At 39.6% G+C, this 24,341-nt stretch overlaps 2 protein-coding genes across 2 annotated transcripts; both read left to right on the top strand.

Moving 5' to 3' along the window:
- The first annotated feature begins 314 nt into the window (after positions 1 to 314).
- On the top strand, positions 315 to 5,322 carry LOC139008829 (large ribosomal subunit protein eL39-like). Its single transcript, XM_070412500.1, has one exon. It carries the CDS (start codon positions 4,926 to 4,928, stop codon positions 5,076 to 5,078), a length of 153 nt encoding a protein of 50 aa, XP_070268601.1. The 5' UTR covers positions 315 to 4,925; the 3' UTR covers positions 5,079 to 5,322.
- Positions 5,323 to 7,289: 1,967 nt separating this feature from the next.
- Positions 7,290 to 20,567, top strand: CDO1 (cysteine dioxygenase type 1). The gene is made up of 5 exons (XM_070412490.1): positions 7,290 to 7,701; positions 11,682 to 11,759; positions 13,247 to 13,401; positions 18,634 to 18,803; positions 19,690 to 20,567. The coding sequence occupies exons 1-5, from the start codon at positions 7,532 to 7,534 to the stop codon at positions 19,717 to 19,719; spliced, it is 603 nt and encodes a 200-aa protein (XP_070268591.1). The 5' UTR covers positions 7,290 to 7,531; the 3' UTR covers positions 19,720 to 20,567.
- Positions 20,568 to 24,341: the final 3,774 nt, after the last annotated feature.

Here is a 24,341-nt window from a genome sequence, read left to right as displayed (position 1 = left end):
TTTTTCCCCCATTGACCCCTTTTTGGCTGCACAGGTCTTCACCACACTATTGTCTGTGTCCATGGGTTATGCATATAAGTTCTTTGGTTAATCCCTTCCTACCCACCCCACCATCCCTCTGAAATTTGACTGTTAGTTCCATGCTTCTATGTCTCTAGAGCTATTTTGTTCACCAATTTATGTTGTTCTCTAGATTCCACATATGAATGAGATCATGTGATACTTGTCTGTCTCTGACTGACTTATTTTGCTTAGCATAATACTCTCCAGGTCCCTCCATGGTGTGTCAAAGGGTAAGAGATCCTTCTTTTTTACTGCTATATAGTATTTCATGGTATAAATGTACCACAGCTTTTTTTATCCACTCATCTACTGATGGGCACTTGGGCTGTTTCCAGATCTTAGCTATTGTAAATTGCGGTGCTATGAACATAGGGGTGCATATATTCTTTTTGATTGGGTTTTTAGGTTTCTTAGAGTATATTCCTAGAAGTGGGATTACTGGGTCAAATGGCAGTTCCATATTTAATTTTTGAGGAAATTCCATACTGTTTTCCATAATGACTGCACCAATCTTCATTCCCACCAGCAGTGTACTAGGGTTCCCTTTTCTCTACATCCTCACCAGCACTTGTCATTTGTTGACAAAGGAGGCAAGAGCATATAGTGGAGTCAAGACAGTCTGTTCAATAAGTGGTGTTCGGAAAGTTAGGTACATGCGAAAAAATGAAATTAGACTACCAACTTACACGGTACACAAGAACAAACTCAAAAAAAATGGTTAAAAGACTTAAATGTAAGTCTTGAAACCATAAAAATTCTAGAAGAGACCACAGACTGCAAAATCTCAGACATCTCCAGTAGCAATATGTTTGCTGATACATCTCCTAGGGCAGGGGAAACAAAGGAGAAAATAAACAAATGGAAATACATCAAAATAAAAAGCTTCTGCACAGCAAAAGGAACCATCAACAAAATGAAAATGGAGCCCACTATAGGAGAATAAATTTGGCAATGATACATCTGATGGGTTAACATATATAAGGAAGTTGTACAACTTAACAAAAGGAAGACAAACCAATTAAAAAATGGGCAAAGGATATACAGATGGCCAAGAGACATATGAAAAAATGCTCAATGTCCTTAATCATCAGAGATGCAAATTAATACAACAGATACCACCTCACACCTGTCAGAACGGCTGCCATCAACAAATCAACAAAACCTCTTTATCAGTTCTTAAAATGACTGAAATTGTTTACTTGTAGAATTAGCACTGTAAAAGTCAGTTTAGTTTACTAAAAGATTATTTTTGTGCTGCTCCTGGGAAGTTCAGTTTGAGGTATGGGATATACTTTTTCTTGTATATATTTATATCTACAGTATTATGAAAGAAAATCTCATTGACCTGCTGGCTTTATACCTTACATAGTCCAGTAGAGGGCAGCCCAGATGGCAGAAATAAGCAGTTTGGTTTTACCTCTTTGCCAGATGATAATGGAGGAGAAAACTATTTCTAGCAAATACCTAACCAAGAGAACATGTATGTTGACACACTGAAAGACTGCTTTAGAGAATATGCAAGGTTTAGATTTAATTGTTTTATTGTGAAAAAAATTTTAGACGAATTATACACCTATTTTAGTCCTAACATTTGATGATTGTGGAGTCCCAATGTTTATAGCTATGATCGTCTTCTGTCTCTTTTACAGTGTCAAAAGTACTCAAGTAAACATGGCAACATCTTTGAGTTTTTATAATGTCTTTTTCAACTTGAAAATACTCAAAGAAAAACTGAACAAAAGCCTTAGTTTTACGTGTATTTCATGCCATAACTAAAAGTACTTTTTTTTCTAATGCCATTAGACTGGTAATTGCTTGAGGTGAGATTTAACTTTTTAAAAATTCTGTATTATATTTGTAATGCAGCATTAAAAAAGCATTCCAATAAATTGAATGGAATGGCCAAACAGAATCTAAAGTATGTACAAGAATTCTCTTAAGTGTTTGTTTTCAAAAATAATGTACTTTATGATTAATGATCTGCCATACATTAGCATTAGGGGGGTGCTAAGGAAGAATTCCATTTATAGTGATGAAATTGCTGTTCAGTTCTCATTTTCTGTCCAAGAATAAATTCTTTAGTCCCCTTATGCCAATGTTCTGGTGTAATAAATTAATACAGCTAGTAATTAGCACTGGAATAGTACAGGTTGAATTGTGCAAATTTATCTTGTCAGATTAGGTAAGAAATTTATATATATGTTGGAAGCTGGAAAGTATACTATCATTTTCAAGTCAAATAGGTTGGATGTGGATCTGTTCTGTAGCTTCCTCCATTAATAGTTACTGAAGGATGTGAATGTATTTATATACATATATATTTAACAAATAGCAAAAATGTGTTTAACTTAATATTTGCCACTAAGGTTTTAAGTGATGGGATATTTACTACTTCAATAATCAAAGCTATTTGAGTTTGAGTTTGTGACATCAATTTAATTGTTCCTTTTTGATCTAAAGAACTTATTAATTAAATCTAAGGTTAGCTAAATATGTATATACCTTGTGGGGTTTTTTTCCTAATAACCTTGAAGATATAGTACAGGGTTTTACATTATTACAAACCATATTTACACTATTATCTCTTTTACACTATTATCTCTTAATCCTTAGCCAAATAATTAATTATTCTGTGCTAACTTTGCAACACTTACTTGTAAGCCTGGATCCCCTAAGTTGCTGGGTGATGGGCACCTTATACACAATTCACAAAACTTTTTGCAGATGTCTGGTTTAAACTGTTAACTGTAATTAAACTTGGCAGGGGGGAGAGGGTTATATTTTGTTTTTTATGTTCATGAGAAAATCATTGTCAGTAATGTCATGCTTTATCTTACTGTGCAAAGATGACCCACAACATACAGAGGGCATGTAATTATTAGAATATTGTGCTTCCATCTTAGAAGGTATCTACACCAAGAACTTCATAATGAGTTCCTCATATTTAGGGTATAAATTAAGCTAAGAATATCTGTAATCAAAATAAGATTGGATACCTGACCAGCTGGTGTGGCTTAGTGGTTGAACCAGGAGATCTCAGTTTGATTCCTGATCAGGGCACATGCCCGGGTTGCAGGCTCCATCCCCAGTGTGGTGCGTGCAGGGAGTTAGCCGATCAATAATTCTCTCTCATCATTGCTGTTTCACTCCCTCTCCCTCTCTGAAATCAATAAAAATATATTTTTTAAAAAAGATTGGATACTTCTGGAATCTGAATTTCTAGAAGTTTTAACCCTGAAGGGACCTTAAATATCTGCTCTAAGCAGGTTAAAAAACTGAAAAGTGCAGACTATGCCTTCGATTATATAGCAGTTCAGTTGTGTATAACCCAAAGTGGGGAAGTGCATTGTTCAAGGGAAGGGGTATGACAGTCACCTTTCATATAGCTTCATTTTTCAAGAATTATACTGGGTAAGCTTCTGGCAACAAGTAAGTCAGCTACAGACCACATAATGGGAGGAAAAGTATTCAGAAAGCAGTACAGCATGTTTAGTCCTACAAGTACTATTTCTCTACATCAGTATTCAACCCACACTGGATTACTCACTAGTCTCTGAATGTGCTTGTTTTTTCTGTTTCTTAACCCATTGTATGCCATAAGCATCTGTAGACGCAAGTGTTGAACCTTCCCCACAAGGCACTCGCATCTATAAAAAAATGCTTTCCCAAAGTGGCAGCCCTGACCAACTTTAAAATCCTTTTTCATGAGAATTTTCAGCTGAAAATATTAAAGAACACCCAAATTGTGAGTAATATATTTTTATAATCATTGAAAATTGATTTTTTAAATTAAGAATATCATGGCATGTGGGGATGGTTTCCATTTTGATGCGTGGCAGTTAACTTGGTTAAATCTGCTCATATAATTCAGTATGGAAGTGCACTGACCTTCCCCCTGTCATATCCTGCCTCTGCCTAATTATATTTTAACACTTCCTTAAAGCTTGTCTGAATCAGTCAAGGGGGAGATGTTCTGTCTTGTAAGAACAGTTAGAGTAAACTACCACTATTACAGCACTGCTGCATACTACCTTATAAATATTGTGTCCAATACCCTTTCATGATTGTAATGTCCCTAAAAATAGGATTTTGGGTTTTTTATTTGGTACCCACGCACATAATACTTAGTGCTTTGCCTTACACATACCTAATCAGTAATTCATTATATATTAAGTGAATGAAATTAAGTGTGGCTTTCAAAGTATAATTTAACTTTGAAAAACAATAATAAAGGAAATTTGTGTAGAGTAGTCCCCACCTTACCCCTGACCTCCAGTAGATTCCTAAAACCCTGGATAGAACTGCACCCTATAGGTATTGTTTTTTCCTATACATACATACTTACGATAAAGTTTCCCATACATAGATATACCCATACCTATAAATTAGATACAGTAAGATTTAACAATAATAAAATAGAACAATTATAACAATATGATGTAATGAAATATGTGAATGGTATCTCAAAATACAGTTCTCACCCTTCTTGTGATGATGTGAGATGATAGAATGTCTGCATGATGAGATGGCCTCCCATATCAGCAAAAGCTGAAGACCTAGCAAGATCTTCTGTGATGAGTCCCCACTTGTAAACCCTGCCATGCATATCCATGTTCATCTGTGTTATTCAAAAACTAAGCTTGCTCCCCATCCTAGGGCTTTTGCACTTCTGTTTCCTCTACTTGGAAACTTCCCTCAGAAAACTATGTCTCACATCTTTCAGTCCCTGATCCAATATCATCATCAAGAGTGTTCCCCTCCCCACCCTGTCAGTGCCACTAAATACGTCCTTCCCGCTTCCTTCTCTCTCTCCTTCTCTCTCTCCCCGCCATTGAGGTGCGCGCATTCGCTTCTCCTTCACCATGTCTTCCCACAAGACTTTCAGGATCAAGAGGTTCTTGGCCAAGAAACAAAAGCAGAATCAGCCCATTCCCCAATGGATTCGGATGAAAACTGGTAATAAAATCAAATACAACTCGAAGAGACATTGGAGAAGAATCAAACTGGGCCTATGAGAAATCACACATGAGAGATGACTCACATATTTATGCTGTATCCAGGTTGCCTACACCCTTAAATGATTGAAAAGATGCTACTGTCTGGACAGTTGGGGCATTTTAATTGGAAGATTAATGAACTTGTGATTTTGCTCTGTTGATTTTTTCCCCCTGAAATAGTAGGTTGGTTCAGTACTAAATGTGAGATCTTTAAAAAAAAAAAAATGTTCCCCTAGGCCAGTGGTCGGCAAATCGCAGCTTGTGAGCCACATGTGGCTCTTTGGCCCCTTGAGTGTGGCTCTTCCACAAAATACCACATGTGGGCGTGCACATACAGTGCTATTGAAACTTCGTGGCCCATGCGCAGAAGTCGGTATTTTGTGGAAGAGCCACACTCAAGGGGCCAAAGAGCCACATGTGGCTCACAAGCCGCGGTTTGCCGACCACTGCCCTAGGCCCTCTAAAATACCACCACCCTTAACTGTCCTCCCCCTGCTTTAGTTTTCCTGCATTGTAAATAGTATACAGTATTTGTGTCCACTTCATGTATACTGTATGTAATATTTCTTGGTGTGTCTACCTGTGCCCTCCCCCCTGTTAAAACATAAACCCTGTGAGGGCAGAGACTTCGTTTTGTGAGCAGTGTCCGGCATGTAGGGCATGATTTTAAAAATGGATAGATAGGTGTATATTTATAGACCTCTATTCTGGGTCCCTCCTTTGGATACCCACCCCATGTCAATGACTGTCTTAGAATGTGTAAATCATTGCCCTGATCAATGCAGAGTACAGTAAAACTACCTCTCTGGATCTAAAGTATTAAGTTACTAGATCCTCTAATTGCAACACATCACAAAAGGTTGTCTTCTGGCATGGTTTCTACCCAAAGTCCTTTCAGAACAATGGTGATTGAGCTGTCATTTGTACTTCTGAAGAACATTGTTAACACAAGTACATTTGTACATAATATATACACTCTACATACAGGGGTGGGCAAAAATAGGTTAAATTACCAGCCATCATTATCTAAAAGATACATCATAAGTAATAAATCATTATAATGCCAGTGAATAGAAAAGAATAAATTTCTGTGTACTTACAACTGTAAACCTACTTTTGCCCACTCCTGTATATACATACATTAAAGCAAAGTCTAGAAGAAGAAAAAAGACTAGTCTTCCAGAAGTTTAAACCTTTAATAACCTTGAGTGCAAGTTATTCCCTGGGTCCATTAATGAGAAAAAAGGAATCTACACTTGCATTTCTTCTGCCCCTCACATTTTTCTTTTTTTCATTCATACTTAATTTGCCTTGTTTTCCAAGCACTGCTTCTAGAAATAATGTATTTAAATAGTCTAGTAGAACACTTTAAATACTGCATTGGGAGAAAAAAAATACCACACTCACACACACACACACAGCATTTCCTTTCACCATGAATTGAAATATCAGGTCTTTCCACTGAATAATTTTTAGGTAATGTTTGATTTTAAAATCAAAGAGGGATACCTGGCCTTCTATCGATCTACTTGCTAATCTAGCTGGACAGCCGAGTCTCCTTTGTCAAAATGTACTTTCAGTAGAGTACACAATACAATATACAGATGATGTACTATAGAATTGTACACCTAACACCAATGTCACGCCAATAAATTCAATAGAAGGTGTTTTTTTAATTGAAGACTTCCACTTCTTTTCACCTTAGCCTAAAGCATATTACCTATAGTTTCAATCGATCAAAACAGATCTCCATCTTGGAAGTGGAATCCATCCTCAACCTTCACAAGCTCTTCACAGTTCCCCAGCTCTCTCTGACGGGTAGGGCCCCCTTCCTTCTTCACCATCTACCCCCAGCCGTTCTCTCCCGAACCCAGTGGTCTGCGTCCCAGGGTGTGGAACCCCGGTGGCCAACAGTAACCTCCCAGGGAACGCCGGCGGAGGGGCGTGTGGGAGGGGGTGGGGATGGGAGGCCAAAATGAGCCTGTTAATGTGGGGGAGGGATTGCGCGCAGCCCCCCGCGAGTGCGGGGATTCGCGAGAGAAGGGCTCGCGGGAGGGCTGCAGGGCTGGGAGGGCGGACGCTGAGTGCGTGAGCCTGGCCCGCACGCTCTCGCCGTCGCCACCACCTTCCTCAGGTTGCACCCGCCTCTCCCCACCCTCCCAGGGCCATTGGTACATTCCCGCTGACTCCGAGAGCTTAAAAAGGGCTGGGGAGGCTAAACCCAGCGGATTCGGTCCTGAATTGTGTACGGCGCACGTCCTCCTAGATCGCAGGTCCACGCCGCCCCGGTGTGGGTGTCTTGGTCTCTTGGCCAGGGATTCTTTAGCTGTGGCTCTCAAGTGTTTGGGGTGTGTGTGTGTGTGTGGCTGTCTGGCTGGCAGCTCGGGTCCCTCGTCCCTGGTTCCTAGGCTCGCTCAGCTCCTTCGCTGAAGCCCCGCAGTGAGAAAGGCGTGCCGCCAGCTCTGCAAAGGATGGAGCAGACCGAGGTGCTGAAGCCACGGACGCTAACCGATCTGATCCGCATCCTGCACCAGCTCTTCGCCAGCGAGGAGGTCAACGTGGAGGAGGTGCAGGCCGTCATGGAAGCCTACGAGAGCGACCCCGCCGAGTGGTCCGTGTACGCCAAGTACGACCAGTACAGGTGAGTGCGCTCTAGCCCTGCGCGCCGAGGATCGCGGCGCGGGCCTCCAAGCCCGGGGGTGCGCCTCTCGGAGTCCGCGGAGAAGCGGGCGAGGTGGGAAGGGCGGGGGTCTTGCTTCGGGAGAGTGCGGGCCCCTGTGCCCACGCCCCCAGCGCCCCAGGGCCTTCAGCTGCGCTGCGCCTCCTCCGCCCGCCCGGCTCGCCCTCCGCGCTTTGGGCCGAAGGTGGAGCCTGCGTAGGGGAGGCAGCCGCATATCGCCCGTTTTCTATTTACTTCTCACGAGTCAACTTCTCAGCTCCCAAACCCCCACTCCTTCTGCTCCCGGCCTCGGATGCAGGGCCCTGGGAAACCGACTGGCTGGACTGAGGGAGGCTGATGCTCCCGGGGGAGAACTACATCAGCGTCCGGAGAAAGGGTAGCGGTGGAGGCACAATTCCCCGCCGCTGGTTCTCCATCATTCGCCCTCTGTCGCCTGCAAGCAAGCACCTGCCAACAGGCATTTTTGTGTGTGTGTCTGTCTTGGAGTTGTCAACTGCTCGTTTTCAGTTTGTGGTGACCCCTCTCCCAAACCAATTTAACTTCCCAGACGATGGCTTTATTTAAACCCACTATCGATTCGCAAGTTAAAGGACTGTCTCTCGGTTCTCCCCACCCCCAGCAATATGCTTTCTCTTATCCTTAATTCTGAGGATCTGGAATGTAAATTGAAGGCCGCTGCTTCCCAGCTGTGCTGGAGTGAGATGCCCTGGGAGGCCTGGTGATTAAGTAAAAATGAATCTCTACCAGTCCTCTGGGGCCAGGAATGAAATTTAGTCACTCGGAAGAGTGAGAGGTTCTTTCTGAAAGGTAGCCAGCGCTTCAGTCTTTATGGTTAGTTGGGTTGAAGGGCATAGTTGAAAGAAAAGAATAAGGAAAGATTAAGCTTTCCTTGGGAGCCGATTCTGTTAGTCATTTCACAAGACATACTTGGGGCTTTTGGTAAAGTTTTGTCGGCAGTGTCTCTAGGAAATTCCTTTTGTTCCTATCAACTCATTTCTTCTGTGGCTGCCAATAAAGTTACCAGAGTCTAGTGTTGTTGTTTTGTTGTTGTTGTTAATCCTCACCTGAGAATATTTTTCCATTTATTTTTATTTATATATTTATTTTTAGAGAGAGTGGGAGAGAGGGGAGAGAAAGAAACATTGTGTCCTTGACCGGAATCGAGCCCCGGGACACTTCAGTTTGAGGGCTGACGCTCTATCCACTGAACCAAACCGGCCAGGGCAGAGTCTAGTTTTTAGTTTTGCCATTAGCTCCAAGTAATTGAGGGGCTGTTATGGACCAGATGCTATTGCAGTCACTTTACATGTGTGTTAACTCATTTACCTCGGCAGTCCTACAAGATTGGTACCATTCTTATCCCTATTTTACAGGCAAGAAAGGATAAGCAATAAAAAGTTTGGATTACCTGTGCAAGGTCATACTTATGTCAAGAAGTGGCACCAGGATCCAAATTAGCATTATTGTTCCAGAGCCCACACTCTAAACCACTATTAAACTTTTTGTAGACATATGGCATATAATAGTAGTTTTCTTGTTCTGCCTGAAGATATTCTTGATCAAGTGAAATTAATTAACCAGGCTGTAAGTGCCCTTAATCTTTAGAACAAGGATATTTCCAGGGGCTTTGAATTTATATTGATTGACAAGCTCTAAACCATTTGAAATGCAACTGCTTGGATTGATCTATTCCACAGGTATCTGAGATACCGCTCACTAAGATAACAGATGGGTGGGTGTTCCGTGGAAGAGAGAGGGAGGGAGAAGGGACAGCAGAAATCAATTCGATAGTATTTTCTGCCTATGCAAGTCCAAACACTGAGGAATTCTGATCTCTGACCTTGGGAAAGCCAATGCAGAAGAACCAAAACAGAGTGTTCCAGTGTAAACCAAACAGTGAATTCTCTGTTAGAAGCCCCAGAGAAACAAAAGGGATGACCCTAAGACTGGTGGAGGAGAAGTAGGATCCTGGTCCAGGAGCCAAATTTACTGTGAATTAAAGGCACAGCCCCTTGCTAAGTCATAAAAGTTGATGGCTTACATCTAAAGAGCATTTACTAATCACTTCCCTTTACTTATCCTGCTCTGCCAGCACCTGGCCTTCAGCTGGGGGGCTGGGGGGGGGGGGGAGGCCGGGGGGGGGGGGGGGGGGGATGAGGCATGTAGGACTTAAGTGAACAGATGACCATATGAACAAACACTACCCCAGAAATGGGGTAAAGATTGCTTTCCTTAAAAGTGACAGTCTAAGTCAGTGGTTCTCAACCTGTGGGTCTCGACCCCTTTGGCGGTTGAATGACCCTTTCACAGGGGTTGCCTAAGACCATCCTGCATATCAGATATTTACATTACGATTCATAACAGTAGCAACATTACAGTTATGAAGTAGCAACGATAATAATTTTATGGTTGGGTCACAACATGAGGAACCTGTATTTAAAGGGCCAGAAGGTTGAGAACCACTGGTCTAAGTGAATGTCATAAAACTTTGCTAATTAGATGACATCATCAGTACCTCTTGGACCAATAGAAACTTTAAAGTTGAGTTTTATTTTCTGATGGTGTGGTTGTGGTTGTTTTTGGTCAGGATTTATTTTATTATTTTTATTTTATTTTATTTTTTTGCTTATTACTCTCTTCTCATCATTGTAAAAGGTTTAGAGCAGTGGTTCTCAACCTGTGGGTCACGACCCCTTTGGCGGTCGAACGACCCTTTCACAGGGGTCGCCTAAGACCATCCTGCATATCAGATACTTACATTATGGTTCATAACAGTAGCAACATTGCAGTTATGAAGTAGCAACGAAAATAATTTTATGGTTGGGTCACAACATGAGGAACTGTATTTAAAGGGCCAGAAGGTTGAGAACCACTGGTTTAGAGTGTTACTTTCCTAATATAGTGTCCTATGTTCTAGTACTTAGATCAACCCCCGCCCACCCCCACCCCAACACACACACACGCACCCTGTTTGTGGAGGACTTTTCATTAAGGGTACTTTTGAATGTGGTTTGTATCTGGGCTATAGTAAAACTAAGGAGAATTCTAGAACAGCTATTTAATAAAACCTTGTTTCTCAAATTCAGGTTTATCTATCCAGGGAAAACATGACAATACAATAGCAACGTTCTTGCCTAGCACACTAATGCACTTTGCAATTACCTTCTGTGAGAAACCTTTTTGAATTTGAGGCAGTCACATGGAGAATAAAGGAATTTACTTTATTTCCTGTTAACTTTTTCATGACATTAATTAAAACTGAGTAGCTGTAAATGCAGCGATTCAAAATATTAAAATGTCTAAAATGAACTGGGAAAAATACTTTTCATTTGTGCTGGATTAAAAAACCACATTCAGCTGGCTGGCGTTGCTCATGGTTGAGTGTTTACCTATGAACCAGGAGGTTATGGTTCCATTCCCAGTCAGGGCACATGCCCAGGTTTCGAGCTCTGTCCCCGGTATGGGACAGGCAAGAGGCAGCCAATCAATGATTTTCTCTCATCATTGATGTTTCTGTCTCTCTCCCTCTCCCTTCCTCTCTGAAATCAATAAAATTTTTTTTTTTTTTTTTAAAAGAAAACCACATGCCGAAACCGGTTTGGCTCAGTGGATAGAGCGTCGGCCTGCAGACTGAAGGGTCCCAGGTTTGATTCCGGTCAAGGGCATGTACCTGGGTTGCGGACACATCCCCAGTAGGAGATGTGCAGGAGGCAGCTGATCGATGTTTCTCTCTCGTCGATGTTTCTAGCTCTCTGTCTCTCTCCCTTCCTCTCTGTAAAAAATCAATAAAATATATTTAAAAAAAAAAGAAAACCACATTCTTAGTTGCTTAGAGGTAGAAATAATAGCATCTGTAAATGAATGATACTTTGTGACACACTTATTTTTACCAGTGCTTGTTTCATCAACCAAATTCAAACTTCTGAATACATTCCTTTCAGGTACACCCGAAATCTTGTGGATCAAGGAAATGGAAAATTTAATCTGATGATTCTATGTTGGGGTGAAGGACATGGCAGGTAATACAACTATTCACAGATTTTTATTAGAGTGTCTATTCCAGAATATGCAGTGTACAGTGCCAGGCTGGCCAGAAGGCTTGAGAGAACTAACAAATCTCATTTTATAATTATTTGTCCCCTAATCCTAACAAAAATCGCATGGGAATTAGCATGAAGGGTTTAGGCATACACCATGAATATCAAAACCAGCCCCCAAAATGAGTAATAAATCAAATAGGTGGTAACCAGTTTAACTTATTCTCTCTCCAAACTTTTATGGGATTGTGCTAAAACTTGACTTTTGTATTTTGAAGTGTGTAAATAATGGTGGGACTAAAGACCTAAGTGTCCAGATTTGGAGCTAGAAAAGCAATTCATGAATTGAGACAATTTCTTTTCACTTCAAGTTTATGGTTTTCTTTCTTTTTATAGAGAGTAAGGCAACTTAAACTAATATAAATTCTTTGAAACTTGGTTCCTTAATTGTCCTTAGTTTAAACATTTGCCAGCATTATTACCAATTGAGTATTAGTATCTCTTTAAACAGATCCTTCTCAGTCTTTTGAGAATGGCGAGACAATAATCCAGACCCATTTTTGATGGGAGAAAGGAAACAGGAGTTCATAAGGTTTTGGATAATTAGGTTTATAGAATAATTTATATACTCATATAGAGTGGAGCAGTTTTCCCTTAGTCAATATTTTTTCAAAGCAGATTACATATAAAGAGTAGGACTAGGCTCTGTGAGTTTAGGAAACAAGTTCTTCCTATGGTTTATATGTATATATTTTAATCAACCCTACAGCTAATCCTACTTAATAACTTAAATGCTGTTTACTATAAGCTTATATGAATATATTATTTTCCCAAATCAAATTTACTTTCTTTCCCCCGCAAATATTGGGATGCAATCATAGGTAGGATACTCTAAATCTTCAAAATGTTAACATTATATATATATATATAGTATAGTATAATTTTAAGATGGTGGCAATAGATACATGTACCTGTTGTCCCTCAAAGGAAGGATAAAAGAGAGAAAGCCTGGGAAAAATCATTAAATGTTAAGTGATCTTCTCAGTGTGATGTAATGATTATAGATGATTATTTTTGTCCTTCCTAAAAATTCTCCAATGTAGTTTTATGATCAAGTTTTAGTGTAGCTTAACTGAGTTATTAAAAGCTGTATCTTGGAGAAGATACAAGGTTGCTGGTTTTGTGTTTCTCATGAAAGTAGTATTATAACAGGGTTTTAAAAAATTAACTGTTCTTTAGTAGGGGGTATTATGAAAACCTCTCATATACATTGATGTGGCAGACATTTTCTCTGTATTGCACAATGTTGAATTATAAATTGATGACATTTCAAAATTCAGCTGAAATGGATTTTGTCCTGGGAGATGTCCTATTGACAGTGTGCAGCCTTCAGCTCTGGGCTGGCTGTTACTGCAGGTCTGGGTACTGGACCATCTGCTGAGTTCAGTTGTCCTTTTGTGTCTATATAGCAGTATCCATGACCACACCAACTCCCACTGCTTTCTGAAGATGCTGCAGGGAAATCTAAAGGAGACATTGTTTGCCTGGCCTGACAAAAAGTCCAACGAGATGATCAAGAAGTCTGAAAGGGTCTTGAGGGAAAACCAGTGTGCCTACATCAACGGTAACATCCTAACCTTTTCCTAAGGGCAAGTGGGAAAAACCTGTAAATCCCATCGGAAATATTGGTTACTTACACATGTGCAGTAGAACTTGGATCACGAAGTCACTAATTTCAAATGCTTGGAAAAGGAACCTGAGAGCAGTGGGCTTTGCTTTTTAAAGTTTTGCATCTGGACTAGAGACACTTATTGGAGACACATGCTTGTAGATTAGTGCCGACTGAAACGTCATTTACATGCCAAGTCTTAGGATAGTTAGAACTGAATATGAATTTATGTATGTAGTCTTCTAATGAAGGAGTGAGGCCAAGGTGGAAATAAATAAATAGAACAACAAATTGGTGTTTCTCTCTTTCTCTCTCCCTCTCCCTCTCTTTCTCTGTCCTCTCCCCTTCCTCTGTCTCTCTAAAATCAATGAATAAAGAAACAAATTTTTTAAAAAGAAAATGTAAAGCAATGTTCTGGAAGTAGCTATGAATGCTAGCTAGTCCCTATTTTTCTAAAATGCATATACTTAAAAGCATATTCTCAAGGGAAACTTTACAAAGCACATTATTCAGCAGTGATTTATAGATCTCTCACTAAGAATTCATTCTTTCCCCTGAATGTGATATGGAAAGCCAAATGCTTTTTAGGGGAGGCAGTGATTAACATCTGTATTCTTAAAGGGGATAATAACTTCCCAGAAAGCTTGTTATGCTTATATGAGATCATTTATTCCCATTTACAGATGAAATTCCAACACATAGGGAGATTAAATAACTTGTCCACATTACTCAACTTTTAAATGGCAGCCAGGATTCAAACCTAAGCAATTTGATTCCAAGGGCCATACTCTTATTGGATGCTATTTCACTTACATATAATAAGATATTATAGAGATTTTTCTGGCAAAGCAGGATCTTCTTTAAAGACAGATATTGGCCTTGGTACTGGCTTAAATTTGTTCATTAGTTTCAGAGTACACTTAGAAAGGTCAGATTACAAAGTTGTTCCCCGTTATCTGAGGGGTAAACGTTCTAAGACACCCCCCTCTCCCCGCCCTGAGTGGATATCTGAAACTGTTGTTAGTACTGAACCCTATATATACTATGTTTCTTTCCCATACCTGGGATTAAGTTTAATTTATAAATAAGGCACAGTAAGAGTAAAAGCAATGATTAATGATAAAGTAGAACAATTATAGCAATATACTGTAATAAAAGTTATGTAAATGTGGCCTCTCTCTGTAAATCTGATAACTAAGATAGCTACTAAGTGACTAAAGGGCAGGGAGCCTATACAGCAGGTTGGACAAAGGGATAATTCACATCTGGGTGGGATGGAGCGGGAGATTTTTATCACACTACTCAGAACAACATATAATTTAAAACTTATGAATTGTTTATTTTTGGAATTTTCCTTTTGATATATTCAGACCATGGTTGACTGCAAGTAACTGAAACTGCAGATAAAGGGGGACTACTGTATGGGAAGTTTTTCTTCTCATTCACATAACACAAGGTGTTAGTTTCTTATGTAGCAGAAAACTCTTGAGGGTTGCTAAATATATGAGGCACACCAGATTTTCAAGAACAAGTTTGTTGCCCATATAACTCACAGAAAAGCAAAAAAAGCTTTCAGAATAATTACTTTCAGCAAGTCACAGAGTCTTTGTGAACCTAGATAGATCTTGAAGAATAGGTAAAGAGTCTACAATGCAAAGAGTATAGGAGCCAAACAGACACGATAGATGAGTGCTGCAGGCTGGGAATAAGGCTTGGGGACTGATGTGTGCAAGCCACGGGGCAGCAACAGGCACCCAGTTCCAGCAAGATCATCCTGGCTTCTTTTTCCATAGAAGTGGGAAATTCTGATGTTTATATGGGAAATTTTGCCAATTGGTAAAATATTGGTGGAATAAGCTAAATATTTCTGTAGACTAATTACTCATATGATTAAAAATCACATATTTACAACCTTTTATTATTACAGGTGCAAGAGGAGTGCAAATAGATACTGATCAGTGGGAAGGATGTTTTAAGTACAGGGAAGAGCACGAGTAAAAAATAACTTGTCAGGAATGGTCTACCTGGAGGGAGGAAGGAAGAATGAGCATGGACAGGAGTAGGGGAGAATAAAGTGGGATCAGGTCCTAGGCCTCTAAGACCAGCTTAAAGTAAGAGCTTGCTTTGGTGAGCAGAATTTTTGGGGGAATATCTTGATCAATATGGTAGCAGTGTGCAACATAGGGTGGAGGAAAGGGAGAATTGGAGCAAGGAGACCAAGTTACCTACTGTAATAGAAAAAAGATGGACATGGCCAGGATCAAACTGGCATCCATAAGTATTACCAAGTTCAGGATTACTGTGACAGAGGGTACACCATGGGGGCAAAGAAAAAGAGGCATGGACCAAAAATAATAATGCTGGAATTCTTAACAATTGGGATCAGACATGAGCCTCAGGAACTTCTCTAATGGATAGGTAACTAGTTTTTGCAGGGCCTTTGTTTACATATTGTCCAGCATGCATTGGGTGGTGTATGTATTTGCAATTGGAGAAACAAATCATTTGTGTAGAGGCAGTCAGTTCTTAGGAATATTGAACTTTTGTTCAAGATTGTGCTTAAGCCAGTATCTTATGAAAGAAGTAAGCTATAGAATTAAAGAGTTTATGGATCTGAGAATCAGGCCCATTTTTAGAAGTGAGCAAAACTGAGGGTTCTAGAAGTTGTGAGTTGTTTCAGGGTAGTCTAGCTGGGAGTAGAACCTAAGTCCTCTGCTTCCAGGCTTTGCTCTTTATCACGCAACCTCGTGGAGCTAGATCATAAAGCATAAGGCCAAATTGGGTGCCTATATTAGCTACACTAATTACACTAAATTCCTTCCTTGACTCATCCTCAAACCCTCTTCTAACTATAAATTTCTTCTCAGCGTAGTTTTTCAAAATCATGTATCTTGTCGTTATTTCTTAATATTAATCTTCTTTGAGACATCTCCTCCTGGGCCTTTAGACCAGCTTCAATCTGGATTGGTTGATCTCAAGGCCATGGCTCCACTGTCATCCTGGGGTCCCCTCACATCATCCGGGCTTTTCTTTGCTATCTTCTTTTGCTAATCCCCTTGTTTCCTGATCTCATTTCTGCCTCGTTCTTGGTCCAGGCCTTTGTTTTAGTGGAGCATATCCTCCAGTTGCTCTATGAGAAAGCATTCCGGAAAGGAATTTTTTGAGACCTTATATATCTAAAATCTCTATATTCAACCCTTGCAATGTGATTGCTAATTTAGCTGGATATGGAATTCTGACCTGACAATCACATTCTCTCAGAACAATGGAGGTAATGCCGTATCGTTTAGTTTTTTGTCTTAAAAAATTATTATTATTGATTTGAGAGTGAGAGAAACATTGATTTGTTGTTTCACTTATTTATGCATTCATTGGTTGATTCTTGTCTGTACCCTGACCTGGGGATTGAACCTGCAACATTGGCATATCAGAACAGTGCTCTAACCAACTGAGATACCCAGCTAACGCTTTCAGTCTTCTTGTTGAAAATCTACTGTCATTCTGATTCTTGAATCTTTCTATGAAACCTGTTTTTCCTTTCTAGAAACTTTTGAGATATCTTTTGTTATATTTTCTCTGTCTCCAATATTATAGTGACATATACCATGTTGCATGAATTTCATTCATTGTGCTGAGTACTCAGTGGGTTCTTTCAATCTGGAAATTCATGTCTCTCCCTCCATTCAAGCAAATATTGTATAGTTATTTCTTTGACTTATTTTTTTTTTTGCTCTGTTTATGAAATTCCCAATGCTCAGATATTAAACCTCCTCTTGATTTTCTTTATCTTTCTTTCCTATTTTCTATCTTTGTTATTTTGTTCTTTGAGTCTTCCTCAGCTTCCTTAGTTTTTCTTCCAACCTTTCTATTCAGGTTTTTATTTCTAAAAGCTGTTTTTATTCTCTAGTCCTTTTCTAGTATTTTGTCTTATCTCTCTAAGGAGATTAATGATAAGTTTGTTTTTTAAGCCTTCTCTTGAATTATGTCTGTTTCCAGCTGCTCTTTTTAGGTTGCTCTGGCCCCTGTGTTTCATACTAGGGGACTTGCTCAAATGGCTGGTGACCTTGGCTGTGTGCTAATATTTAAAAACCAGGGACAAAAAATAACAGTTGGTAGCTTTAAACACTGGACTTCGTTCTAGGCTAATCTGGCAGAGCTTTTTTTCTTGATGAACAACCAATGGCAGTTGTTCTTTGTTCTTGAGCCAATCAGATTCCCTGAGAAACTGCTTCCCATCTCCTTCCTGGAGAAGAAAATTCCTATCTGGAAGCATTCTGGCAGCTATGTGGTGAAGAAAGTGGGGCTCTTCTCATTCAATATGTAAATTTTCACTTTGGTCACCTCTTTTTCACCTGTCCTGAGTTCATCTATTATATTCTTTCTAGAGACCAGATCTCAAACTTCTACCAGAAGGAAGGAGAGGGAGAAGTGGTAAACGGGATGTAAGACTCTAAAATGAAATAGGCTTTTAACCAGTTCTTGTACTTTTAGCCCCATCTTCTTCCCCATTTTCAGAAATACCCATGCTGCCAATTCCTGAGCTGTTTGGGCGGGGAGGGGGAGTTTCACAATATAAATCACTTTATTTCTTGGCTATCTCCATGTGTGAATGAATATTTAGCTTTCTTTCTCCTGCAAAGCTATTCATCTATAGTTAATGATGAACAACTCAGGTTTGAACTGAACGGGTCCATGTATACCCAGATTTTTTTTTTCAGTAAGTACCTGTAATGTTTTCAATTCGAGTTGGAGGTCCACGGATGTGGAGTGCTGACTGTATGCTTTGATGAATGCTATTTTATACAGGGGGGTGGGGAACTAGAGCATCCTCAGATTTTCATATCTACAGGGGGGTCTGGAACCAATTCCCCCATCGATACTTGGGGACAACTTAAGTTTTGAGAGAGTCAAAAGTTATATGTGGATTTTTGACTATAGGGTATGGGAGTTGGCACCCCTAATGTCCATGTTGTTCAAGAGTCAACTGTACATTCAAGCTTTTTTAGTCTTTTACTGACATTGTAGGATGTTTTCAGGAAATAACAGAGTGCATGTGCCTTATTATTTTTAACAAGAAATTCCATTCCTAATGTACCTAATTGATTTATGATCTTAGGTGATTGACAAAAATTTTACCTACAGCAATCCTCTAAAACCCTTCATCTGTTCTTCTTGGTTGTTGTTTAGATTCCATTGGCTTACATCGAGTAGAAAATATTAGCCATACAGAACCTGCTGTGAGCCTTCATTTGTACAGCCCACCTTTTGATACATGCCAAACCTTTGATCAAAGAACAGGATATAAAAACAAAGTCACCATGACATTCCATAGCAAATTTGGAATCAGGACTCCATTTGTAAGTATAATTTCTCTCCTTGGTTTAGTGTTTTGTGGGTTGGTAACATTACACTGTATTCATAGCTTTTTTTGTTCTAGATATTACTTAAATATTTTAAGTATTCTCAAATTGAAGTTTAAATGAACCTTAACTTAGGGGAAAGGCTCCTTATATCCTAATTCATTAACTTTGGAGACTATATTTTCAATTTATAAATAAATCTAAATTAGATGCAAAGATTTATTAAGTTCAAAATATGCTCATTTCTAAAAAAAGTTTTCATTTATTAGAGAAATAAGAGTATAATATATTTGATATAACTTCAGCTGTGACTTAATATTAATAGGTCTAATTTGCTGGGACAACACAAATAACTTGCAGAGTTAACCTTTCCAAAGTTTGAGACCCTATTCCAATTATACAAATAAAGAAACATGCCTATTTTGATTGCCAAATTGGTTTTTCTTTCAGTAGTGATGCTGTTCAGACCACAAATAAATGACAGTAGATGATCATGTAGACTAGCATGTTCCCCTTGAGAAACAGGTGTTTCGACCTAAAAATAATAAGGCAACAACCAATGGTAATATGGTATGGCACTCTTCTACCTCTGGAGAAATAAGTTGGCTATTTAGGGGAATGTAAAGACTGAAAATAATTCTCATGGATCTTACAAAAGTACAGCCTTTGAGAAAAGCCAGGGCAGAATTTTCTCAAGTGATTGCCCTGCTTTGTTTTCAGCATTTTGATTCCCAAGAGCTACTCTTAAAACAGGAACAAAACAATACGGCTCCATTGCATAGCTGAGTTTCCATACACTGATAAGAAAGCAGAACTACTTAGAACAAGCTGAAATGTCTGGTATGAAGATTTTTACAGAGCTTTCTTTTTTTCCTTCTTACAGGCAACTTCAGGATCACTGGAGAACAACTAAGGAGCACCCGCCATTTGCTGTTCAGTCATACACTTTACAAAGCCAATACTTAGATCTCCTGTAAGGCAGATGCTAATTATAAGGCATTAAGGAAGCAAATAGTTCCCTAAGCAACTACAGAAGAAAAATCTCACTAAAGAAAAAAAAAAAAAAAAAGGCTTGTGATTTTAAAGGCCAAATCAAGTACTCTCCTGGTCTTATTCTCTAAATCAGGAGTGGGAACCTTTTTTCTGCCAAGGGCCATTTGGATATTTATAATATCATTCTCTGGCCATACAAATATCAACTTAAAAGTTAGATTGCTACATTTTGGTCAAACATTTAATTAATTCACCTCTAATGCCTTAGCATTAGACCAAATGATTTTGCGGGCCTTCTACAACCTGCTGACCAATACTTCCCACCCCTGTTCTAAATCTATTGGAACCATACTGGGAATGTCAGTGAAGGGTTTTATAGCTTTTGGGAACACTTTGGTCTCTGAACTATAATTAGCAACATATAAAAACTACAGACATCAAATGCCTGCCTTGTGACTTGGATAACTAAATGTAGATGTCTTTCGTATACTTTGTACGTTCTTAATATTTGAAGAGAATTTTTGGAATCTGTGGATTTTATTTTTTCAATCATATTTTACAAATTCTTGTTCTATAAACAATAGGGTTTTGTAGATAGAGAAACTTAAAGTACTTGGACATTTGGTAATGAAATGAAGGATTTAGAAAAGTAGATGTATCCAAACCCACAACAAACCAAAAACGTAAGCTCATGTCTGGTGTGTCCCGTGGTCATAGTCAAAGACTTTGTCCTAGTCTCAAATTCTAATAAAACTGGATTTGAACACATTTTGAAGTTGTCTTCTGTTTAATTTCATAAAACTCATTGTTTCTTAGATTTGGGTAAACTACCAAAATCAGTGCAAAGTATGATTTTATGATGTAAGACTATGAGAGAACCCACAAAATGCATTAAAAAATAGCTTACCTTGCCCTAGCCTGTTTGGCTTACTGATTAGAGGACTGGCCCTCAAACTGAAGGGTCTCAAGTTCAATTCCTGGCCAAGGGCATGAACTTTGGTTGCAGGCTGGATCCCCGGCCTGGTTAGTGTGCTTGCAGGAGGCAACCAATGGACGTGTCTCTCTCTCAGTGATGTTTGTCTCTCTGTCTCTCCCCTGGGTGATGATAAATAAACAACAACAAAAAAGTAGCTTACATGTTCACTAATTGGCTAGAGATACTAACCTGAGGGGCTAAATGTAGACATAACCAAAATTTTGCCTAAAAATTGTGTGCGGGGGTCTATAAAGGCATACCTCGTTTTATTGTACTTGGCTTTATTGCACTTCACAGATGTTGCATCTTTTACAAATTGAATGCAAGACCCTCCACCAGCAAAAAGATTACTAGTACAACTCGCTTTATATCGGTAGTCTGGAACCAAACCTGTAATAAGGTATGCTTGTCTGATTAAATGTGAATTGTTTTCCAACATGTAAACACGGGATTTCATAGCAGAAGAAGATGTGGATTTCTGCTTCTTGAAAATTTGAAGTATCTCAGAATCCTGGACCTGCATTGCATTTTCATTGTCATCAGTCAGCTAGGCTAGGGTCTGTCCCTTAAGTGGGGCCACTCCTCTAATCTGCAGCAGCATCCAACTTGCCTATTTCCCTTATGTGTGTTACCAGCAAAGCCCACATATGCATTTGAGTTTGCTACCCCTGCTTTAGGCAATTTTCTTAGGACTATCTGTCATAATCTTGGAATTTCTATTATCTCTAGAAAATAAAGTCCTTTGAAGATAGTTCTACACAGGTCATTGGTTGCAGTTATACCATCTCGGAATTATCTACCTCTTTACATCTTTTTTTTTGTTAATAAAATGAACCTCCTTATAAATTAGGCACTGTAATTGTTTTCTACTGCTGTTGCAACATCATCACAAACTTAGTGGCTTAAACCAATACAAATTTTGTTTTCCTACAGTTCTATAGCTCAGAAGTCAAGCAGCTTTACTGCACTAAAATCAAGACAGCAGGGCTGTTTCTTTCTGTAAGTTCTTGGTAGATAGGATCTGTTTTACTGGATTTTCCTTCTAGATACTGCTGTGGCTTAGTATCCCTTTCCTCCATCTTCAAAGCCAGCAAAGGCAGCCTTAATTCTTCTATCTCTTAGCACTCTGACCTATTTCTCTTGTACTTTGAAGGACTCAAGTGATTAGAAACGTCTCCATCTCTAGGTTATAACCTTAGGGCTAAATCTATCTATAGAGTCTCTTTTGCCATATAGTCATAGGTTCTGGGGATTAGGATGAGGACCTCTGTGAGGTCATTCTGCCTGCCACAGTTTGCCCACTTGCTCGAAACAAGCCATGCCTATCCCACATGCAAAGTAGGTTCACCTCATCCCAAGATCCCGAAAGTCTCATCCCATCCCAATGTCAACTGAAATTCCAAAAATCTTATCTAAATTATATTTCATCATTTAAATTCAGTATGGGTAAGGCTTTATTATAACCCATCCTGAACACAATTATTCCCAATATTTATACCTGTTCAACATAATTTAAAAACCTGCCCAAAGTTATCCAGCCAAGAAATTATAGAGCTAGAATTTGATTCCAAGCCACTTTCCTTTAAAACTCATTCTCTTTATGCTCAAGCCTTTCAGGGTAAGAGAAACCTAGGCCACTTCCAATTTTTGTTTTCTATTTTGAAACAACGATATTATGGTATATGTATATGTTTTGTATGTGTGGTATATTTAAATGTTTAATATCTTGCACTTTTAACACACGAATGCAGTCATACCCTATGTGTGACAAGTAAAGGCCAAATCTGATTTGAGGATCCTTGTGCCTGTGAGGCTCAACCTAAATGGCTGCACTGGTGGTCCTGGCTGTCCTGGCCGTGCTGCCCACCTCGACCTCACGACTGGCCCTGTTCTCTGCTGCCCATGACAATGTTCACAGAGAAGCAGGCATCCTTCTCCTCAAGGAGCTCAGCACACGCTTGGGTCGATGAAATGTATGCACACACGGCAAGGCAGTGGAGCCATCAAGGGCTCAAAGGGAGGATGTAGGAGGGAGAAGGAGCATTGAGGGCTGGAATCATGCTTGTTGCTAAAGGTGAATGGATGTAAAAGAAGAGGATAAGGAGCTGAGTCTAGAAGAGGAGGAATGAGCCCTGTGTGAGGAAACAGTGAAGGGTGGTGGTGAGCCCTGAGCACTCAGGACCTCCCATCGTACCTACAGCTCAAGCTTCAGCACTTCTGTTCCCTCTGCCTGGCATGCCCTTCTCCAAGCTCTTTCCATGGCTGGTTCTTCTTGCCCTTTCAATGTCAGCTCAGATGCCATCTCCCCAGAAAGGGATGCCCCAACCACTCTACCTGAACATAAAATCTCCAGGCTATCTTCATCCAATTTCACTGGCACCCTTATGGTTATCTGAAAACTGTCATTTCTTTTTTCACATTCTACTAGTAGGATGCAAGCCCCATGGGGGTAGAAGCAGTGTTTCATTTACTGCTATATCCTGAGCACTGAGACCATGTTTGACACAAAGGGGCTATTCAATGGGTATTTATGAAATGAATGGAAAACCCCCCAATATCCTTACATAAGAGTTGTATTAACAAACCCTTGATGCTATGTTGTCTTCTACACACTACCAAAGTGTGTGCCATGTTATTTTTTTTTTAGTATAGAAGTCTATACATAAGTTTTCAGTCACAGACTTATTTCTCCTGTGGACTATGTCAGAAGCTTATCGTTTGGTATGGGTTCATTAATCATATACTTAGACTAATTGATGATTTGGGCTTTTATGTGTATTTCATAGGAAGATGCAGCATTAATTACCCCATTTAGCAATGGTGGTTAGCCTTTTTTTCTCTAACAATCTCCGAATGCTAAAGAACTTCTCTTCAGAAAGACTAGCATACAACAAATGTGCATACAATTTCAGAAGAGATTTCTGGACCCTCTGAAACCCATTAGGGGCCCCATTTAAAGAACCCTGTCGTATGTGAGTCAAGATGTATGGGAAGTAGCTGGTGGCTATTTCACTTCATTTTCTGAAATAGGAGGGTGTTAGCAAGCTGGGCAACTAGTTAATCTTTTAAATGTTACAACAGGGTTTCTAGGAAACACCAGAGACCATTGCTACTTTGTCCAAGGCACGTCCACACATTGCACAAGATCTGTTTTCTGTCTTTCTAAAAACATTTCAGGAAAAAAATGTTTCATAATATTATTTATCCACTTAGTAGATGCTTTTTAAAAAAAGTGTATGTGGAATAGTGACATAAACCAGATACAGAGGACAAATATTATATGATTCCACTTATACGAGGTACCTAGAATAGTCCAATTCATAGAGACAGAAAGTAGACTAGTGATCACTGGGGTGGCGGGGGGTGGGGGTGGGGGGAGTTTTTGCTTAATGGCCGCAGAGTTTCTTTTGGAGATGATTAAAATAATTTGGGCTGAAACCGGTTTGGCTCAGTGGATAGAGCGTCGGCCTGTGGACTGAAAGGTCCCAGGTTCGATTCCGGTCAAGGGCATGTACCTGGGTTGCGGGCACATCCCCAGTGGAAGATGTGCAGGAGGCAGTTGATTG

This window comes from Myotis yumanensis, unplaced genomic scaffold (genome assembly GCF_028538775.1).
Source record: "Myotis yumanensis isolate MYYU_CA2020_CCGP unplaced genomic scaffold, mMyoYum1.0.hap1 SCAF_4, whole genome shotgun sequence".
In the NCBI taxonomy this organism is placed as follows: Eukaryota; Metazoa; Chordata; class Mammalia; order Chiroptera; family Vespertilionidae; genus Myotis; species Myotis yumanensis.
Note: the sequence above shows the minus strand (reverse complement) of the source record. Positions and strands in the feature narration are given on the sequence as shown.